Genomic DNA, 18,262 nt, shown 5'->3' on the forward strand with positions numbered 1-18,262 from the left:
TTAGGAAAAGATGCTACCTAGTTTTCGCCACGTGTTCTGTAGTGCATATTTTACATCTTTGTTTCTTAAGCTATAAATCAAAGGATTCAACATGGGAATAACAAGGGTGTAAAACACAGACACCACTTTATCAGTGTCAAAGGAATGACTGGACTTGGGTTTCACATACATAAATGTCAAAGTGCCATAGAACACGGTGACCGCTGTCAGGTGGGATCCACAGGTAGAAAAAGCCTTCCACCTACCGTCAGCAGATTTCATCCTGAGAATAGATGCAAGGATGAGGAGGTAAGACACAAGAACTATCGCCAGGGTGAAAATCAAATTAAAAGCTGAGAAAATCATTATCATAAGTTCAATTTCATGTGTGTTTGAGCAAAGCAAAGATAAGAAGGGGAAATTGTCACAGTAGAAATGATTGATGACATTATAGCCACAGAAGACTGAATTAAAAAGCTTTACGGTGATCAACAGAGATACGGATGTGCTATAGAGGTAGGGGATTTCCACCAGCACTTTACACACCCTTTGTGACATGATGACTGTGTAGAGCAGAGCATTACAAATGGCCACATAACGATCATAGGACATTGTCGCCAGAATAAAAAGTTCATTAATAATGAACATGATGAAAAAACCCATCTGTGTAGCACACAAATAATAAGAGATTTTATTCTTATCCACAACAAAATTTACCAACATTTTGGGGCCCACAGCTGTTGAATAACCCAGATCAGTAAGAGCCAGGTGCCTGAGAAAGAAGTACATGGGTGTCTGCAGCCTGGGGTCCATCTTGGTGAGGATGACCATGCCCAAGTTGCCCACCACGGAGATCACGTAGATGATGAGGAAGAGCCCAAACAATGGAGCCTGCAGCTCAGGGCGGTCTGTGATTCCCATGAGGATGAATTCACTCAGCACTGTTCTGTTGTGTTCTTCCATCAGAAAAGATAAGCTGGCTAGAGACCTCAGAATAGTAAATAGTGTTATGTTTTAAATCCTGGTGATTTTTTAGCATTCAAAGTTAATATAAATATAATAAATTGAATTTTAAATTTTAGATTCTATTAAAATGACCTATTCCTGGATGGAAAACATACATTTATAGAAATGGTTACAGAGATAGCAATACAGTTGGAGAGAGGGCTAGGTTTGTCATTTTCCAATGGGAAAAATTAGTTCCCCAAAGAGCATGCAATAATATCTTCAGGCATTTTGATTGTCATCAATGGAGCAAGCGTGCTGCTGGCTTCAAACCGTTATAGTCCAGTGACACTTCTAAATATGATACTGTATGATGGTAGCCCCCAACCAGAAAGAATTACTATGCTTCCCTTGTGGCTCAGATGGTAAAGAATCTGGCAACAATGCAGCAGACCTGGGTTTGATCCCTGAGTCAGGAAGAGCTCCTGGAGAAGGGAATGGCTACCCACCCCAGTATTGTTACCTGGAGAGTTCTGTAAATGGAGGAGCCTGGTGGTTATAGTCCATGGCGTCACAAAGAGCCCACTGACAAATACTTTCACTTTTACAGGCTTTCCTGGTAGCTCAGATGATAAACAATCTGCCTGCAATGCAGGAGACCGTGGTTCAATTCCTGGATTGGAAAGATCCCTGGAGAAGATTTAGGTGAACCACTCCACTTTTCTTGGGCTTCCCTGGTGGCTCAAATGGTAAAGAATCCACTTGCAATTCAGGAGACCTGGGTTTGATCCTTGGGTTGGGAAGATTCCTTGGAGAAGGGAACAGCTACCCATTCCAATATTTTGGCCTGGAAAATTCCATGAATAGAGGAACCTGGCAAGCTACAGTCCACGGGGTTGGAAAGAGTTGGACACAACTGAGCAACTTTCCCTTCACTCAAATGCCAAACGGCTATTTTGGCAAACACTGACACATGTGTATAAATAGATTGATATAAAAGTAGATAAAGGAAGCAGAAAGGAAAAGTATTGACAGAACTTTTATTACTTGACCGTTTTTATTATATATTATATGCTATCAATTCTGTAACTATAAATCTTAATTTGTAAGCTCTCTAAGATGCAAGCGTGTTTTTATATGTACAATTACGTACGTTAGTTCAGGTGTCTGGCACACATTGTAATGCACCTGCATCCATGTAGCTGTGATTTTTTTGTACTTACTGTACAGTAGTTTGTACTGTATGTAATACAGCATCTTTATTTCTATCCCAGGATATCTGGAAGCAGGTATACAAACAACGGTGATGGGTGCTATAAACCTATTACAGCTCAGTACCATATAGTCAATTGCATTAGTTGGAGACCTAGGGTACCTCTGCTGATGAAAAAAGAAAGTGTTAGCTGCTCAGTCCTGTCTGCCTCTTTCTGACCCCGTGGACTGTGGCCCACAGTCTCCTCTGTTCCTGGGATCCTCCAGGCAAGAAGACTGGAATGAATTGCCATTCCCTTCTCCAGGGGGTCTTCCAGACCCAGGGATCGAACCCCAGTCTCCTGCCTTACAGCCAGGTTCTTTACCATCTGAGACACTAGGAATCCTACAGACAAATCAAACTTGCGAACATGCTCTGGGAAGGAAACCCATTGTTACATAGAGGACTTACTGTAGTTATAATTATACTTACATAATTGCAATCATATAGTATAACATAGTCATTTACGAATTACTTAAATTTTTAAAATCTTATTTGCAACTGTGTGTGGACACATTTAGTAGCCCCTGTATTCAAGCATATTTATGTGAAAGAACTTATGTCTACTGATAGTACAAGATGAAATGATTAATACTCTTGACTAATATTGGACAGAGGTGCAAAAGTAAAGAAATTCTATCTGAACATATTAAGCATTTGTCTTCATGTAAGGAATTTTCTAAGAAATATACATAAGTTGATATAATCTCTGTTATTCCTATATTTTGGTATATATAAAGGAATAATTTGGCAAGCATAAATTTTGTGAATATCATTATATACCTCAGCAAAATCAACTGTTCCTTGCAGGGTTGCTGTGAAAATAATCAAAAATAAAATATTTCAAGATATTCATGGTACCTGAAATACTCTCAAAATCAATCACATAGGCATTTTTTGTTGTTTGTTTTCAACTTTTTAGTAGAGACAGCAGGTTACCTAAAATAGATTATGATTATACAGGTACATATGAATTCATTTTTTTGTGACTTAACTTTTTGTCACGATTATCATGATGGTGAATCAGCTGAATACCTGTGTTCAGGTAACAGGTCCCAATGTCCCTCACTTTGACCCAACTCTGTGACTACAAGAGGACCATCACTTCTTTAGAATAATTTATGGACTACCTTACCTCATATATGTAATGTATATTTACCTAAAATTTAGCACATTTCTTTCCCCAAGATTATTTTCAGTATAGCTGACATATTCCAAGTTGTTTGTAACGTGCAATATATATTTTGTCAAGGAGGGACTGAAGATATTGTAAGGAAATTGAGCAAATCGAGAGAAAGTGATATCACTGGAATTTGTTTTATATAATGAAATTTTATAAACATTATTTTGGATAAAGACATTTTCTACCTTATATAAAAAATAAGTTTTAAATCACTATATTACACAATAGGATACTGGCAAAACAAAATACATGTATGTGTTAGTTGCTCAGCCATGCCTGACTCTGCGACCCCATGGACTGTAGTCCACCAGGCTTCTCTGTCCATGGGATTCTCCAGCAAAAAGACTGGAGTGGTTTACCATGCCCTTCTCCAGGGGGTCTTCCAGACCCAGGGATCAAACCCAGGCCTCCCACAATGCTGGTAGATTCTTTTCATCTAAGTAACCAGGGTCTACCCTTATATGTGTACTCTTTGCTGACCCAAAACTGTAGCCCGCCAGGCTCCTTTGTCATGTAATTTCCTAATTACAAACAAAACAGTAGTGTCAGCAGTTTCTGAATTTTAATAATTCAAAAAATATTTTTTTATATTTTATAATGTTAAATTATAAATATGTTTATAGGAAGTTAACACATCTCAAATAAATCTTGTGCACAAGGCTGTGAGCTTCTGATGTCATGTCCTTGCGTACATTAATTTATGTCAGAAATACTGAGCTACAATTAACTTTTTTTAATTAATGAAAGAAGGCATATAAGTCTTGTTTAGGTGCAATTTTGAAAGGTTAAGGAATAAATAATTACACTGGAAAGTGCTGATTTTCCTGTAAGATAATTAAGGACTGAAAAGCTTATTCTTAACAACATCAGAATTGTATGGAAAGCATCAAATTACTTTTTCCTATCTGCATTCTGTGTTGATTATCAGATGATACGTTTGTAAAATTGTAGTCTTTGAGAAAATTATGTGTTTTCTGTCTGATTCCAAGGGAAACATGCTGTACATTATACCATCACTGTAACATTAGGCAGTCAAAGTCCCCTAGGCTCCAAAAATTACTTTCCACAGCTCAATGCAAGGGGGAAATCCCCATTTTTCTCATCAAAAGGTCAGGAAAAAAATATGCGTTAAGTGTTCATTAAATATACAATTTTTAAGAGAAGACTAAGAAAAGCTCAGAATCAATAACTAAAGATTTGGAAAGACAATAAGCTGGAAATTGACTACTTGCTACTTCATAATTCTGCCATAATTTATATATATATATATAATTTATTACTCTTTATCCTATCTTATGCGATGAGTTGACTCACTGGAAAAGAGTCTGATGTTAGGGGGTGGGAGGAGACGGGGACGACAGAGAATGAGATGGCTGGATGGCATCACCGACTCGATGGAGGTGAGTCTGAGTGAACTCCAGGAGTTGGTGATGGACAGGGAGGCCTAGTGCTGTGATTCATGGGGTCGCAAAGAGTCAGACATGACTGAGCGACTGAACTGAACTGATCCTATCTTATATCTCAGTTTTGTCCTTTCTTATTTGAATTGTCGTGCTGAAAAGACTCTTAAGAGTCCCTTGGACTGCATGGAAATCAGACCAATCAATCCTAAAGGAAACCAACCCTGAATATTCAAAGGAGGGACTGATGCTGAATCTGAAACTTCGACACCTTGGACACCTGATGCGAAGAGCTGACTCATTGGAAAAAATGCTGATGCTGGGAAAGATTGAAGGCAAAAGAAGAAGAGGGTGGCAGAGTACGAGATAGTTGAATAGCATCGCCATCTCAATGGACATGAATTTGAGCAAACTCCAGGAGATTGTTAAGGACAGGGAAGCCTAACAAGCTGCAGTCCATGGGATCACAAAGAGTTGGATAAAACTTAGCAACTGAACAACAAATTCATATATTGAAGTCTTGATATAAAACATAAATATTGCATAAACATCGTGGCACTGATGTTTCAAAGGTGGTCATCAGCACTGGTGAAAATATTTGTACATTAAACTAAAGAAAAGAGGGAGCAGTCCTATTCTGCTTGTGTGTTATCAATAACAGGATACACACAGAAGTCAATCAGAAATCTTGATAATTTGATATGCTTGGTTATAGAATAAGTGCTCTATTGCAAATTACCAGACTACTTGGATATTGGTAAAATATGATACCGCATGAAGTAAACTACCTGCTTACCTGTCACAAAAGGTGTGCCTTGATTTTCCATGTGTTTCAGAATATGCATAGTGAGAGCAATTTATGGAAACGTTTCCACTCTCTGTGTCTCTCCTTGAGGAGATGATAAGCAATTTGGGGATTGTCCCTGAGGCATTGGAAACCCTAATGGAAACTAGGGAATATGTGTGTTTATTACTAGTCCAGAATGATTTGTATTCCCCCAAAGTGAGTAAGATTCATTTGTGTGTTTTTCTATCTACTATTTTTGTGTGTGTGTCTTGGTTTTTTTTCTCTTTTTCTTATATAAATGTATTTATTTTAATTGGAGGCTAATTATTTTACAATATTGTATTGGTTTTGCATACATTGACATGAATCCTCCCCAGGTGTACATGTGTTCCCCTTCTTGAACCCCCCTCCCACCTCCCTCCCCATCCCATCCCTCTGGGTCATCCCAGTGCACCAGCCCTTGAGCATCCTGTATTGAGCATCAAACCTGGACTGGCGATTTGTTTCACATATGGCAATACACATGTTTCAGTGCCATTCTCCCAGATCACCCCACCCACGCCCTCTGTTCTATACATCTGTGTCTCTTTTGCTGACTCGCGTACAGGGTTATCGTTATCATCTTTCTAAAATCCATATATATGTATTAGTATCGTGTATTGGTATTTTACTTTCTGGCTTACTTCACTCTGTATAATAGGCTCCAGTTTCATCCACCTCATTAGAACTGATTGCTGAGTAATACTCCATTGTGTATATGGACCACAGCTTTCTTATCCATTCGTCTGCAGATGGACATCTAGGTTGCTTCCATGTCCTGGCTATTGTAAACAGTGCTGCGATGAACATTGGGGTACACATGTCTCTTTCAATTCTGGTTTCCTCGGTGTGTATGCCCAGGAGTGCAATTGCTGGGTCGTATGGCAGTTCTATTTCCAGTTTTTTAAGGAATCTCCACACAGTTCTCCATAGTGGCTGTACTAGTTTGCATTCCCACCAACAGTGTAAGAGGGTTCCTTTTTCTCCACACCCTCTCCAGTATTTATTGCTTGTAGACTTTTGGATAGCAGCCATTCTGACTGGCGTGAAATGGTACCTCCTTGTGGTTTTGATTTGCATTTCTCTGATTATGAGTGATGTTGAGCATCTTTTCATGTGTTTGCTAGCCATCTGTAGGTCTTTCTTTCTACTTTTACTCTTAGTTAGCTTCCTAATGATTCTGTTTCTCTGGTGTACTCTAATCCCACCAGATAGGGATCTGGAATAATGTATTTTACCTGTACAACAAACCTGTCCATATTCCCATCATTCTGTAATGATCTCCTCAAGTGGGTGATGCAAAGGGGATCTGTTGAATCACTGTCTTATTGTGTTGCATAAAACATGTAAATAAAGTAAAAATAATAGTACATTGTACATATGCAAAATGTTTTGTTTCATATTTCTTTCTTATTTTTTAATATAGGGGATTACTCTTTTAATTGCTCTGCTGTACTCAGTTGCTTCACTTGTGACCAACTCTATCTGAATTTTCATTAAGGTGATTGCCCAAGCATAAGTTTTCATTTCCTCAGCTGAGTGCTCAAGAGCGATTGGTATTAAATATATCGTTTTAATTCAATGCAGTTCAATTTATAGTTTACTATGATAGCAACTGATTTTGACATTATGATCTATAAACTCTTGACTAGTTCTATAACAGAGAACAAACCTGCTTCCATATCACATATTTCTTTAGCTCTAAATTATATGTTCTGTTGCCTGTGCTTATTCATGTTGGACCTGCCCCTTTTTGTACATAAATTTGCATATAGTCTGAAATATACGTAATAGCTCCTTTTTAAACTCTGATGTTTAAAGGTACATAGAGAGTAAAAATTGTCTTGCTGGAGGTTGGCATGAACATTGTGACCAGATCTGTGTGGACTTCTGTAAGAACAAAGGATTCCTGCACTGAAAAGTTTGCAACAACCAGCCACAACCCTTTCCCTTTTTTAATGAAGAAGCCTGAAGTCTACCTCTGTTAAGATGATTCTTTGGAACATTAGTCTACCATCTTCTCCGTTTGCTGGCTTTCCTAATAAGCTCACTATTCCTTGCACCAACAACTCCTCTCTGGATGAATCGTCCTATTCTGTAGTAAGCAGCACAAGCTTAGGCTGGGTAACAATCCTGGATCCCAGACAGAGATTTCGCCCTATATTGTTCTATAAAGATTTTCTATATTACCTTTGCATTTTTCTACTTTTAATTAATTTGATTTACAAAAGTTTTAGATAAACATTATTAGTAGTTTGTTTCCCTTCAGTTCAGTTCAGTCGCTCTGTTGTGTCCGACTCTTTGCGACCCCATGAACCACAGCATGCCAGGCCTCCCTGTCCATCACCAACCTCCGGAGTCCACCCAAAGCCCTGTCCATCGAGTCGGTCATGCCATCCAACCATCTCATCCTCTGTCGTCCCCTTCTCCTTCTGCCCCCAATCTTTCCCAGCATCGGGGTCTTTTCCAATGAGTCAGCTGTTTACATCAGGTTGTTTCCCTTATAAATATCTAATTCATCTAGCCCCATTTTAAAATAGACTATCTTTCTTTTATTGAATTACCTTTGCACATTCGTAGAGAATTAATCAGATTGCAAGGTATACTTTGACTTTTTTATTCTGTTCTGTTGATTTATATAGGGATCTCTCTACCAGTACCAACAGTTTTTGTTACTGTAGCTACATAGTAAGAGTAAGTCTTAGCACAATGAGGAGTGGTCATTCTTTATTATTCTTCATTTTAACATGTGTTGGGCTTTCTTGGCAGCTCAGATGGTAAAGGGAGAAGGCAATGTCACCCCACTCCAGTACTCTTGCCTGGAAAATCCCATGGATGGAGGAGCCTGGTAGGCTGCAGTCCATGCGGTCGCTAAGGGTTGGACACGACTGAGTGACTTCACTTTCACTTTTCACTTTCCTGCATTGGAGAAGGAAATGGCAACCCACTCCAGTGTTCTTGCCTGGAGAATCCCAGGGACGGGGGAGCCTGGTGGGCTGCCGTCTATGAGGTCGCACAGAGTCGTACATGACTGAAGCGACTTAGCAGCAGCAGCAGCAGCAGCAAACGGTAAAGAATCTGCCTGCAGTGCAGGAGACCAGGGTTCAATCCCTAGGTCAGGAAGATCTCCTGGAGAAGAGAATGGCAACCCACTCCCATATTCTTGCCTGGAGAATACCATGGACAGAGGAGCCTGGTGGGCTACAGTCCAGGAGGTCACAAGGTCACACTTCAGATTTAGTTATTCTGGGTCCTTGGCCTGTCATGCATAGTGTGGTATAAACTCATCTGTGTCTATAGAATATGTGCTGAAGCTTCAAGGACTTTGCATTAAATCCACAGATCACTTTAGAGAGAACTAGGATCTTTACCACATTTAGTCTTTCAGCTGTAAACTGAGTATGTTTAAAATCTCATTCTGATCATCTTTGATTTTGTTAATCAGCATTTTGTACTTTTCAGTATACAGATCTTCTTAATTTTTTTCTTCATTCCACAAATGTATTTCTCTACACTTGGGTGGTTTCCATGTTTGCTTAGTTTTTACCTAAGTATTTCATTTTACTTGAGGTGAATTAAATGGTATGTATGTAAATTTATTTTTTTAGTATTGAACTTATGATACTTTTCAGGAATTAGCTAATCACTGATGCATTATTATTTATACATATTGCTAGATTAAATATGTTCAATTTTTGTTTAGAATTTTTGAATATCTATTGACTTGTATTTTTTTTCTTAATACCTTTTCCTGTTTTTTATACTATTGGAAAGTATTGCTTTAAAAGTTGAGAAATGCAAAATGTTTCTTTGTTGTTTGGCTCCAAAATCACTGCAGATGGTGATTGCAGCCATGAAATTAATGTAAAGTAATTAGTGGTGTTGGAGAAGACTCTTGAGAGTCCCTTATACTGCAAGGAGATCCAACCAGTCCATTCTAAAGGAGATCAATCCTGGATGTTCATTGGAAGGACTGATGCTAAAGCTGAAACTCCAATACTTTGGCCACCTCATGCGACGAGTTGACTCACTAGAAAAGACTCTGATGCTGGGAAAGGTTGGGGGCGGGAGGAGAAGGGGACGACGGAGAATGAGATGGCTGGATGGCATCACCGACTCTGTGGACATGAGTTTGAGTGTACTCCGGGAGTTGGTGATGGACAGGGAGGCCTGGCGTGCTGTGATTCATGGGGTCGCAGAGAGTCGGACACAACTGAGCCACTGAACTGAACTGAACTGAATTAGCTGCCAATTAAAATAAATAAATCTTTTAAAAAGATGCTTACTCCTTGGAAGGAAAGTTATGACCAACCTAGACAGCATATTAAAAAGCATAGACATTACTTTGTCAGCAAAGGTCCATCTAGTCAGGGCTATGGTTTTCCAGTAGTCATGTATGGATATGAGAGTTGAACTATAAAGAAAGCTGTGCGCCAAAGAATTGATGCTTTTGAACTGTGGTTTTGAAGAAGATGCTTGAGAGTCCCTTGGACTGCAAGGTAATCCAACCAGTCCATCCTGAAGGAAATCAGTCCTGGGTGTTCATTGGTAGGACTGATGTTGAAGCTGAAACTCCAATACTTTGGCCACCTGATGCAAAGAGCTGACTCATTTGAAAAGACCCTGATGCTGGGAAAGATTGGAGGCAGGAGGAGAAGGGGATGACAGAGGATGAGATGGTTGGATGGCATCACCAACCATGGCTTTGGGTGGACTCTGGGAGTTGGTGATGGACAGGGAGGCCTGGTGTGCTGCGGTTCAGGGGGTTGCAGAGAGTCGCATAAGACTGATACTTCACTTTGTACCTACCATTCTCTCTCTGTCTCCCCCATAGCATGCCCACTCTCCTTGACTATTCCGTGGTCTATAGCTGCTAATTCATGCTGCTGCTGCTGCTGCTGCTGCTGCTAAGTCACTTCAGTCGTGTCCGACTCTGTGTGCTACTACACTCTAAAAATTGATCTAACTACTTTGCTTATTTTTCATTTCTTTTTCTCAGAAATGGCAAAGATTTTTTTCTTCTGTTTTTCTTACACGAATGGATTTATAGCCCTTAGAAGTGTGACTGACATGCAAAAGTCATTCTCTAAAATATGTGAAGAACTCATTTATATTTTCTTTTTCCTCTGAATATCATATCAGGGTCAAAAGAGTGTCTGGACTCCGGTTGCGCATGCATAAATAGTAAAGTCCCATAGAACACGGTGACCGCTGTCAGGTGGGACCCACAGCTAGCAAAAGCCTTGTGCCTGCCTTCAGCAGAGTTCATCCTGAGAATGGATTCAAGAATAAGAAGGTAAGAAACAAGAACTATCAAAAGGGAGACTATCAAATTAAAACTTGCTAAGTTCAGTTAAGTTCAGTTCAGTTCAGTCGCTCAGTCGTGTCCGACTCTTTGCGACCCCATGAATCACAGCACACCAGGCCTCCCTGTCTATCACCAACTCCCGGAGTTCACTCAAACTCATGTCCATCAAGTCGGTGATGCCATCCAGCCATCTCATTCTCTGTCATCCCCTTCTACTCCTGCCCCTAATCCTTCCCAGCATCAGACTTTTTTCCAGTGAGTCAACTCATCTCATGAGGTGGCCAAAGTATTGGAGTTTCAGCTTTAGCATCAGTCCTTCCAATGAACACCCAGGATTGATCTCCTTTAGAATGGACTGGTTGGATCTCCTTGCAGTCCAAGGGACTCTCAAGAGTCTTCTCCAGCACCACTGTTCAAAAGAGGAGAATGAAAAGGTTGGCTTGAAGCTTAACATTCAGAAAATGAAGATCATGGCATCTGGTCCCATCACTTCATGGGAAATAGATGGGGAAACAGTGGAAATAGTGTCAGACTTATTTTGGGGGGGCTCCAAAATCACTGCGGATGCTGATTGCAGCCATGAAATTAAAAGACGCTTACTCCTTGGAAGGAAAGTTATGACCAACCTAGATATTATATTAAAAAGCAGAGACATGACTTTGCCAACAAAGGTCTGTCTAGTCAAGGCTATGGTGTTTCCCGTGGTCATGTATGGATGTGAGAGTTGGACTGTGAAGAAAGCTGATCGCCGAAGAATTGATGCTTTTGATGCTAAGTTAAGAATAATCAATTGAATTTCATGTGTATTTGAACAGAGCAAAGATATCAAGGGGAGACAGTCACAGTAGAAATGTTTGCTGAAATGGTAGCCACAGAGGATAAATTAAAACCCTTTACAGTGACTAGAAGAGACACAGATGTGCAATAGAAATAAGGAGTTGCTAGCAGCACCCAGCACACCCTTTGTGACACGATGACTGGGTAGAGCAGGGGTGACAGACGGCCACACAGCGGTCGTAGGACATAGCTTCCAGAATAACAAGCTCGTGAATAATGAACAGAAGAAAGAAAGCTATTGTACTGTACAAAAATAATAGGCGATTTTATTTTGATCCACAACAAAATTTGCTAACATTTTGGGTCCCGTGGTTGTTGAATAACTAAGATCAGTAAGGGCCAGGTACCTGAGAAAGAAGTACATGGGTGTCTGCAGCCTGGAGTCCACCTTGGTGAGGATGACCATGCCCAAGTATCCCACCACGGAGATCCCGTAGATGATGAGGAAGAGCCCAAACAATGGAGCCCACAGCTCAGGGCGGTCCGTGATTCCCATGAGGATGAATTCACTCAGCACTGTTCTGTTGTGTTTTCCCATCTGGGCTTATCAGAAAATCTATTCTTGACAGAGATAACAGCATAGTCACGCAGCACATTTAGGTAAGTTTTGGGTATTTTATATATATATATATATATATGTCTACATTTACATTTTATGCTTTATTAATACTCTGTGCCCACTGCCTGGAAATAAAGCATAGTTGTATAAAAATATTAATAGACATGAAGATAGAAATACATGTGGAGACAGGGAGAGATGTGTAACTTCCCAAAGGGGAACATTTGTCCTCCAAAGAATATTTGATAAATCTCCACACTGTTCTCCATAGTGGCTGCACTAGTTTGCATTCCCACTAACAGTATAAGAGGGTTCCCTTTTCTCCACACCCTCTCCAGCATTTATTGCATGTAGACTTTGGGATAGCAGCCATTCTGACTGGTGTGAAATGGTATCTCATTGTGGTTTTGATTTGTATTTCTCTGATTATAAGGGATGTTGAGCATTTTTTCATGTGTTTTTTAGCCATCTGTATGTCTTCTTTGGAGAAATGTTTGTTTAGTTCTTTGGCCCATTTTTTGACTGGGTCATTTATTTTTCTGGAATTGAGCTGCAGGAGCTGCTTGTATATTTTGGAGATTAATCCTTTATCAGTTGCTTCATTTGCTATTATTTTCTCCCATTCTGAAGGCTATCTTTTCACCTTGCTTATAGTTTCCTTTGCTGTGCAGAAGCTTTTGATTTTAATTAGGTCCCATTTGTTTATTTTTGCTTTTATTTCCAATATTCTGGGAGGTGGGTCTCGGAGGATCCTAACTGCCATATGATCCAGCAATCGCACTCCTGGGCACACACACCGAGGAAACCAGAATTGAAAGAGACACATGTACTCCAATGTTCATTGCAGCACTGTTTATAATAGCCAGGACATGGAAGCAACCTAGATGTCCATCTGCAGACGAATGGATAAGAAAGCTTTGGTACATATACACAATGGAGTATTAGCCATTAAAAAGAATGTATTTGAATCAGTTCTAATGAGGTGGATGAAACTATAGCCTATTATACAGAGTGAAGTAAGCCAGAAAGAAAAACACCAATACAATATACTAACGCATATATATGGAATTTAGAAAGATGCAAATGATAACCCTGTATACGAGACAGCAAAAGAGACACAGATGTATAGAACAGTCTTTGGGACTCTATGGGAGTGGGTGAGGGTGGGATGGTTTGGGAGAATGGCATTGAAACATGTATATTATCATATGTGAAATGAATCGCCAGTTCAGGGTTGATGCATGATACAGGATGCTCAGGGCTGGTGTGCGGGGATGACCCAGAGGGAGGATAAGGGGAGGAGGGAGGTGGGAGGGAGGTTCGGGAGGGGGAACTCATGTACCCCCGGGGAGGATTCATGTCAATGTAAAGCAAAACCAACCAATATAATATTGTAAAATAATTAGCCTCCAATAAAAATTTAAAAAAAACAAAGAATATTTGATAATGCTTTGAACAATCTTGGTTTTCATCACTGCAGGACGGATACCACTGGCTTCTAATAATTAAGATTTAGTGAGGCTTATGAACATCTTACTAGATTAGGGTAGACCCAATAATTAAGGATTATACAGCCCAAAATGTCAGAGAACTAAGATTGGCAAGCCCTGATATGTGTGTGCATATGGCTAACAGTCCATAGGGTAGCCAAGAGTCAGACACAACTGAAGTGACTTAGCAAACACACACATAGATCCGTACAAAGATAAATAAAAAACAGAAAGGAAAATAAACGATATACACTTTAGCTTCTTTATGCTTGGGAATGTTTGGAAGCCCTCACTTTAAAACATATTTATGGAAAGACTTTATGTCTACTGAATGCACAGGATGAAATGATGAACACACTTGCCTAATGTTGGAAAGAGATCTGAAGTTGAAGTTCTATCAGATCATGTTTGCATAATTGGCTTTTGTATCAGGAAGCATTTTGAGAAGTATGCATAGGCAGTATAATCCGTTATATGTACATTTTTGGTACATGCAAAGTAGTACTTTGGCAAATATAAGCTATCTTAACCTCTTGATGCATGCGTGCCTGCTCAGTCACTGGAGTTGTGTCTGACTCTTCCCGACCCCGGGCACCTTAGCCCACCCGCCTTCTCCGTCCACAGGGTTATCCAAGCAAGAATCCTAGAGTGGGTTGCCATGCCCTCCTCCAGGGAACTGAACCCTTGTGTCCTGCAGTGCAGGTGGATTTTTTACCTCTGAGCCATAGGGGAAGCCCCTAATGTCTTTATATCCATGACCAAAATCAACTATTTCTTGCAAGGTTGTTGGGAAGATAATTAAGAATGAAATCTTTCAGTGTATTCATGGCACCTGGAAATATCTTCATATGTCAGCTAAATAGAATTTTCCTGTTATTTATTTTTCATTTCTTAATAGAGACAGCAAGTTACTTAAAACAGGTTGCTTTTACACATGTATGTACAAATTCTGTTTGTGTGACTAAACTTTTTTTCAGGGGTATGATGATGAATAGATATTGTGTTTCCAGGTAAGAGTCCTCAGTTGCCCCCACCATGACCTGACTGACGCCTATAAGGGGCGTAGAATCAGTGCTATATTGCAAATCACCAGACAATCTGGATATTGGTAAAATATGGCACCACACAAAATAAACTATCTGTTTATCTGTAATGGAAACTCTGTCTTGGCTTTCTCATGTGCTTCATAAAATACATATTGTGAACAATTTATGGATTCTTTTCTGCCCTTTGAGACTCTCCCTAAGGAGATGCCAAGCAATTTCTTGATCATCCCTGAAGCATTTGAAATCTTACCAGAAACAAAGGAGGAGGTGTGGCTATTAGTAGTCTTGAGCAATTTGTGTTTCCCCGTAGCCGAGTCAGATTCATTTGTGTGCATTTCACTTTCCTTTCCCTCCTGCTTGCTGCTGCTGCTGCTCAGTCGTGCCCAAGTCTGTGCGACCCCACAGATCGCAGCCCATACTTGGGTCCCTATTAATTCTGTGGCTCTGCAGTGATCTCCTTCAGTGAATGGCATAATGGGGATGTATTAAGTCACTGTCTTATTTAAAATGTTTAAATACACTAAAGATAATAATATGATGTGTCTAGATAAGGTCATGTTTCCTTTTTACTTTTTCTTTTTAAAACTCTAGGGAGAGGAGTTAGCTCCCTCTAGTTTACATTCTCATTCCATACAGCATCATCACCATTCTGTCACAGAATTCTCCTTCATTTGCTTTGTTTCCATCACATTTCAATGCAATGAAACATTGAACTGGACATTTTCACTATCACATGCATGCAATACCCATTCTCATTTTTCTGTCTCAATTCACAGATTCTACTGTGCTCATGTAAGCCTTACATGATCAATGTATTTTGCAGTATTGTCATATTTGTGCACATATGTTTTACTATGTCTACATATTATTGAGCAGTAAATTGCATTGTTGAATATAATTTGCTGATTATTTGTCATATACCATGATGTGAATTTTTTTTCTTCTTTATCCGTTACAGTAAAAAATACATAAAGAAAGTCGTGGATCTCTTCTTTATTAATCCATATGTTGTTTCTCCTAATCCTCAGCTATCGTGAACACTACTACAACATATAGGCCAATGAAAAGCCTGGAGTTTGACATGTTAGTATGCTGTGAACAAATTCTACACAATACACACAACACACATCCACCTCTGTGAGTGTCCCTGTGTAGACAGAGGTAGAGACAGGACTTCTGAGTTTTTATGCCAGGCTGAATTGAGAGTCCACACTACAGATCATGGGAGAAGTGCTTGCTTTTTTCAAATGCCTAATTTTTAACAAAATATCATAGGGAATCACAAAGAAACACACAAAAACATCACAAGGAAACAAGGGAACTAGATCAATTCAAACAAACATAACTCTCCCATATATGAACAAACCGAGGGCATAAACAGAGGTAGAAAGTAATTTAAAGGGAACCAGATCAAAAACTCAAAATCTGAAAACACAATTGAATTAAAATTTTACTACCTGGTTTCACCAACAGATTAGAATAATCAGAAGTTAATAATCAGGGAATTAAACTCAAGTCCTTTTAAAATATTGAGTATGAGGAGTCAATAATGATAATACTAATAGTAAAAATAATAAGTGAACAGAGACTAGGGACCTAGAAGACACCACTAAAAGAGTTTATTTAAGGAAATAATGGGCAAGAATTCCCCAAATTTGAAGAAAGACTGATACAAAAGTACAACTGCATGAAACTAACACATATAAGTAGGGGGAAAAATTCCAGAGCTCACACAGAAACATATTATGATCAAGTTGTGGCAATTAAGTCATTTAAATTCCCCTCTGTACCTACTATTCTTCCTTACCCTCACATAGCATACACACAGTCCTTGATTGCTCTGATGGTCTATTCTACTGTCCTCTAAAGTACAGTTAATTGTTATGCTTATATTTCATCACTTCTCAGAGATGGCAAAGGTTTTTGCCTTTTTCTTTTTGCCAATGTATTTATACCACTTAGGAGTGTGACTGTCAAATAGAATACTCTAAATTCATGATGATCTTATATGTATTTGCTTTTCCCTCTGAAAGCACCCACAGCAAGGTGGAAAGTACGTAACCCAATTTGTAGGGATGACATTGACAGTGAATTTTAAGGAAAGATACTGCAAAGTCTTTTCCATGTCCTTTGTATTGCACATTTTACATCTTTGTTTCTTAAGCTATAGATCAAGGGATTTAACATGGGAATAACGAGAGTGTAAAATATAGATGCCACTTTGTCAGTGTCAAAGGAATGGCTGGACTCTGGTTGCACATACATAAATAGTAAAGTCCCATAGAACACAGTGACCACTGTCAGGTGGGACCCACAGGTGGAAAAAGCCTTCTGCCTACCTTCAGCAGAGCTCATCCTGACAATAGCTGAGAGGATGAGCAGGTAAGACACAAGGACTATCAGAAGAGAGAAAATCAAATTAAATCCTGATAAGACCAGGATAATTAATGCAATTTCATGTGTGTTTGAACAGAGCAGGGATAATATGGGGAGACTGTCACAGTAGAAATGACTGATGACATTGTCGCCGCAGAAGGATGAATTGAAAATCGTTACAGTGACTAGAAGAGACACGAATGAGCTATAGAGGTAGGGGATTGCCACCAGGGCCCGGCACACCCTTTGTGACACGATGACTGTGTACAGCAGGGGGTGGCAGATGGCCACATAGCGGTCATAGGACATTGCGGCCAGAATAAAAAGCTCACTAATAATGAACACGATGAAGAAAGCCAGCTGCGTGGCACACAAATGATAGGAGATTTTATTCTGATCCACAACAAAGTTTACCAACATTTTGGGGCCCACAGCTGTTGAATAACCCAGATCAGTAAGAGCCAGGTGCCTGAGAAAGAAGTACATGGGTGTCTGCAGCCTGGAGTCCACCTTGGTGAGGATGACCATGCCCAAGTTGCCCACCATGGAGATCCCGTAGATGATGAGGAAGAGCCCAAACAATGGAGCCCACAGCTCAGGGCGGTCCGTGATTCCCATGAGGATGAATTCACTCAGCACTGTCCCATTGTGTATTTCCATTTTATCAGAAAACCTATTTTAATAGAGACATCGTATAGTCAATGATATCATTAACGAAATTTAGTGATTTCTTTTACTTTACATACATGACATAAATAAATTTAAATTATATTTTAAACACAAAGAAACAATTCTGCATCCTTTAAGTAAAACATACAATACAAATAGAAATAAAAAAGAGAGGCAAATATACATCTGGAGAAAGAGAGAGACCTGTAGTTTTTCACTGGTGAAGATTAACCCCACAAAGAACATGTAACAATATTTTGAGGCCTGTTGGTTGTCAGCATTGGAGGTAGTTAGAAACCAGTGAGACTGGTATTTATCCTAATATATTAGGGCTGCCCCCAAAACAACAAGGGGGCTTCTCCAATGGCTTAGTGAGTAAAGAATCTGCTTGC

General features: G+C 39.6%; 2 protein-coding genes and 1 pseudogene across 2 annotated transcripts; all 3 read right to left on the reverse strand.

Moving 5' to 3' along the window:
• Positions 1-942, reverse strand: LOC148775758 (olfactory receptor 8K3-like). Its single transcript, XM_088843580.1, has one exon. The coding sequence runs from the start codon at positions 940-942 to the stop codon at positions 1-3; it is 942 nt and encodes a 313-aa protein (XP_088699706.1).
• Positions 943-10,689: 9,747 nt separating this feature from the next.
• Positions 10,690-12,268, reverse strand: LOC129553690 (olfactory receptor 8K3-like; annotated as a pseudogene).
• A 4,651-nt stretch (positions 12,269-16,919) lies between these two features.
• On the reverse strand, positions 16,920-17,861 carry LOC148775759 (olfactory receptor 8K3-like). The gene has a single exon (XM_088843581.1). It carries the CDS (start codon positions 17,859-17,861, stop codon positions 16,920-16,922), a length of 942 nt encoding a protein of 313 aa, XP_088699707.1.
• Between the last annotated feature and the right edge of the window lie 401 nt (positions 17,862-18,262).

The sequence above is a fragment of the Moschus berezovskii genome, chromosome 14, assembly GCF_049115385.1.
Source record: "Moschus berezovskii isolate FMDL1 chromosome 14, NW_MosBer_1.0, whole genome shotgun sequence".
NCBI classification, from domain to species: domain Eukaryota; kingdom Metazoa; phylum Chordata; class Mammalia; order Artiodactyla; family Moschidae; genus Moschus; species Moschus berezovskii.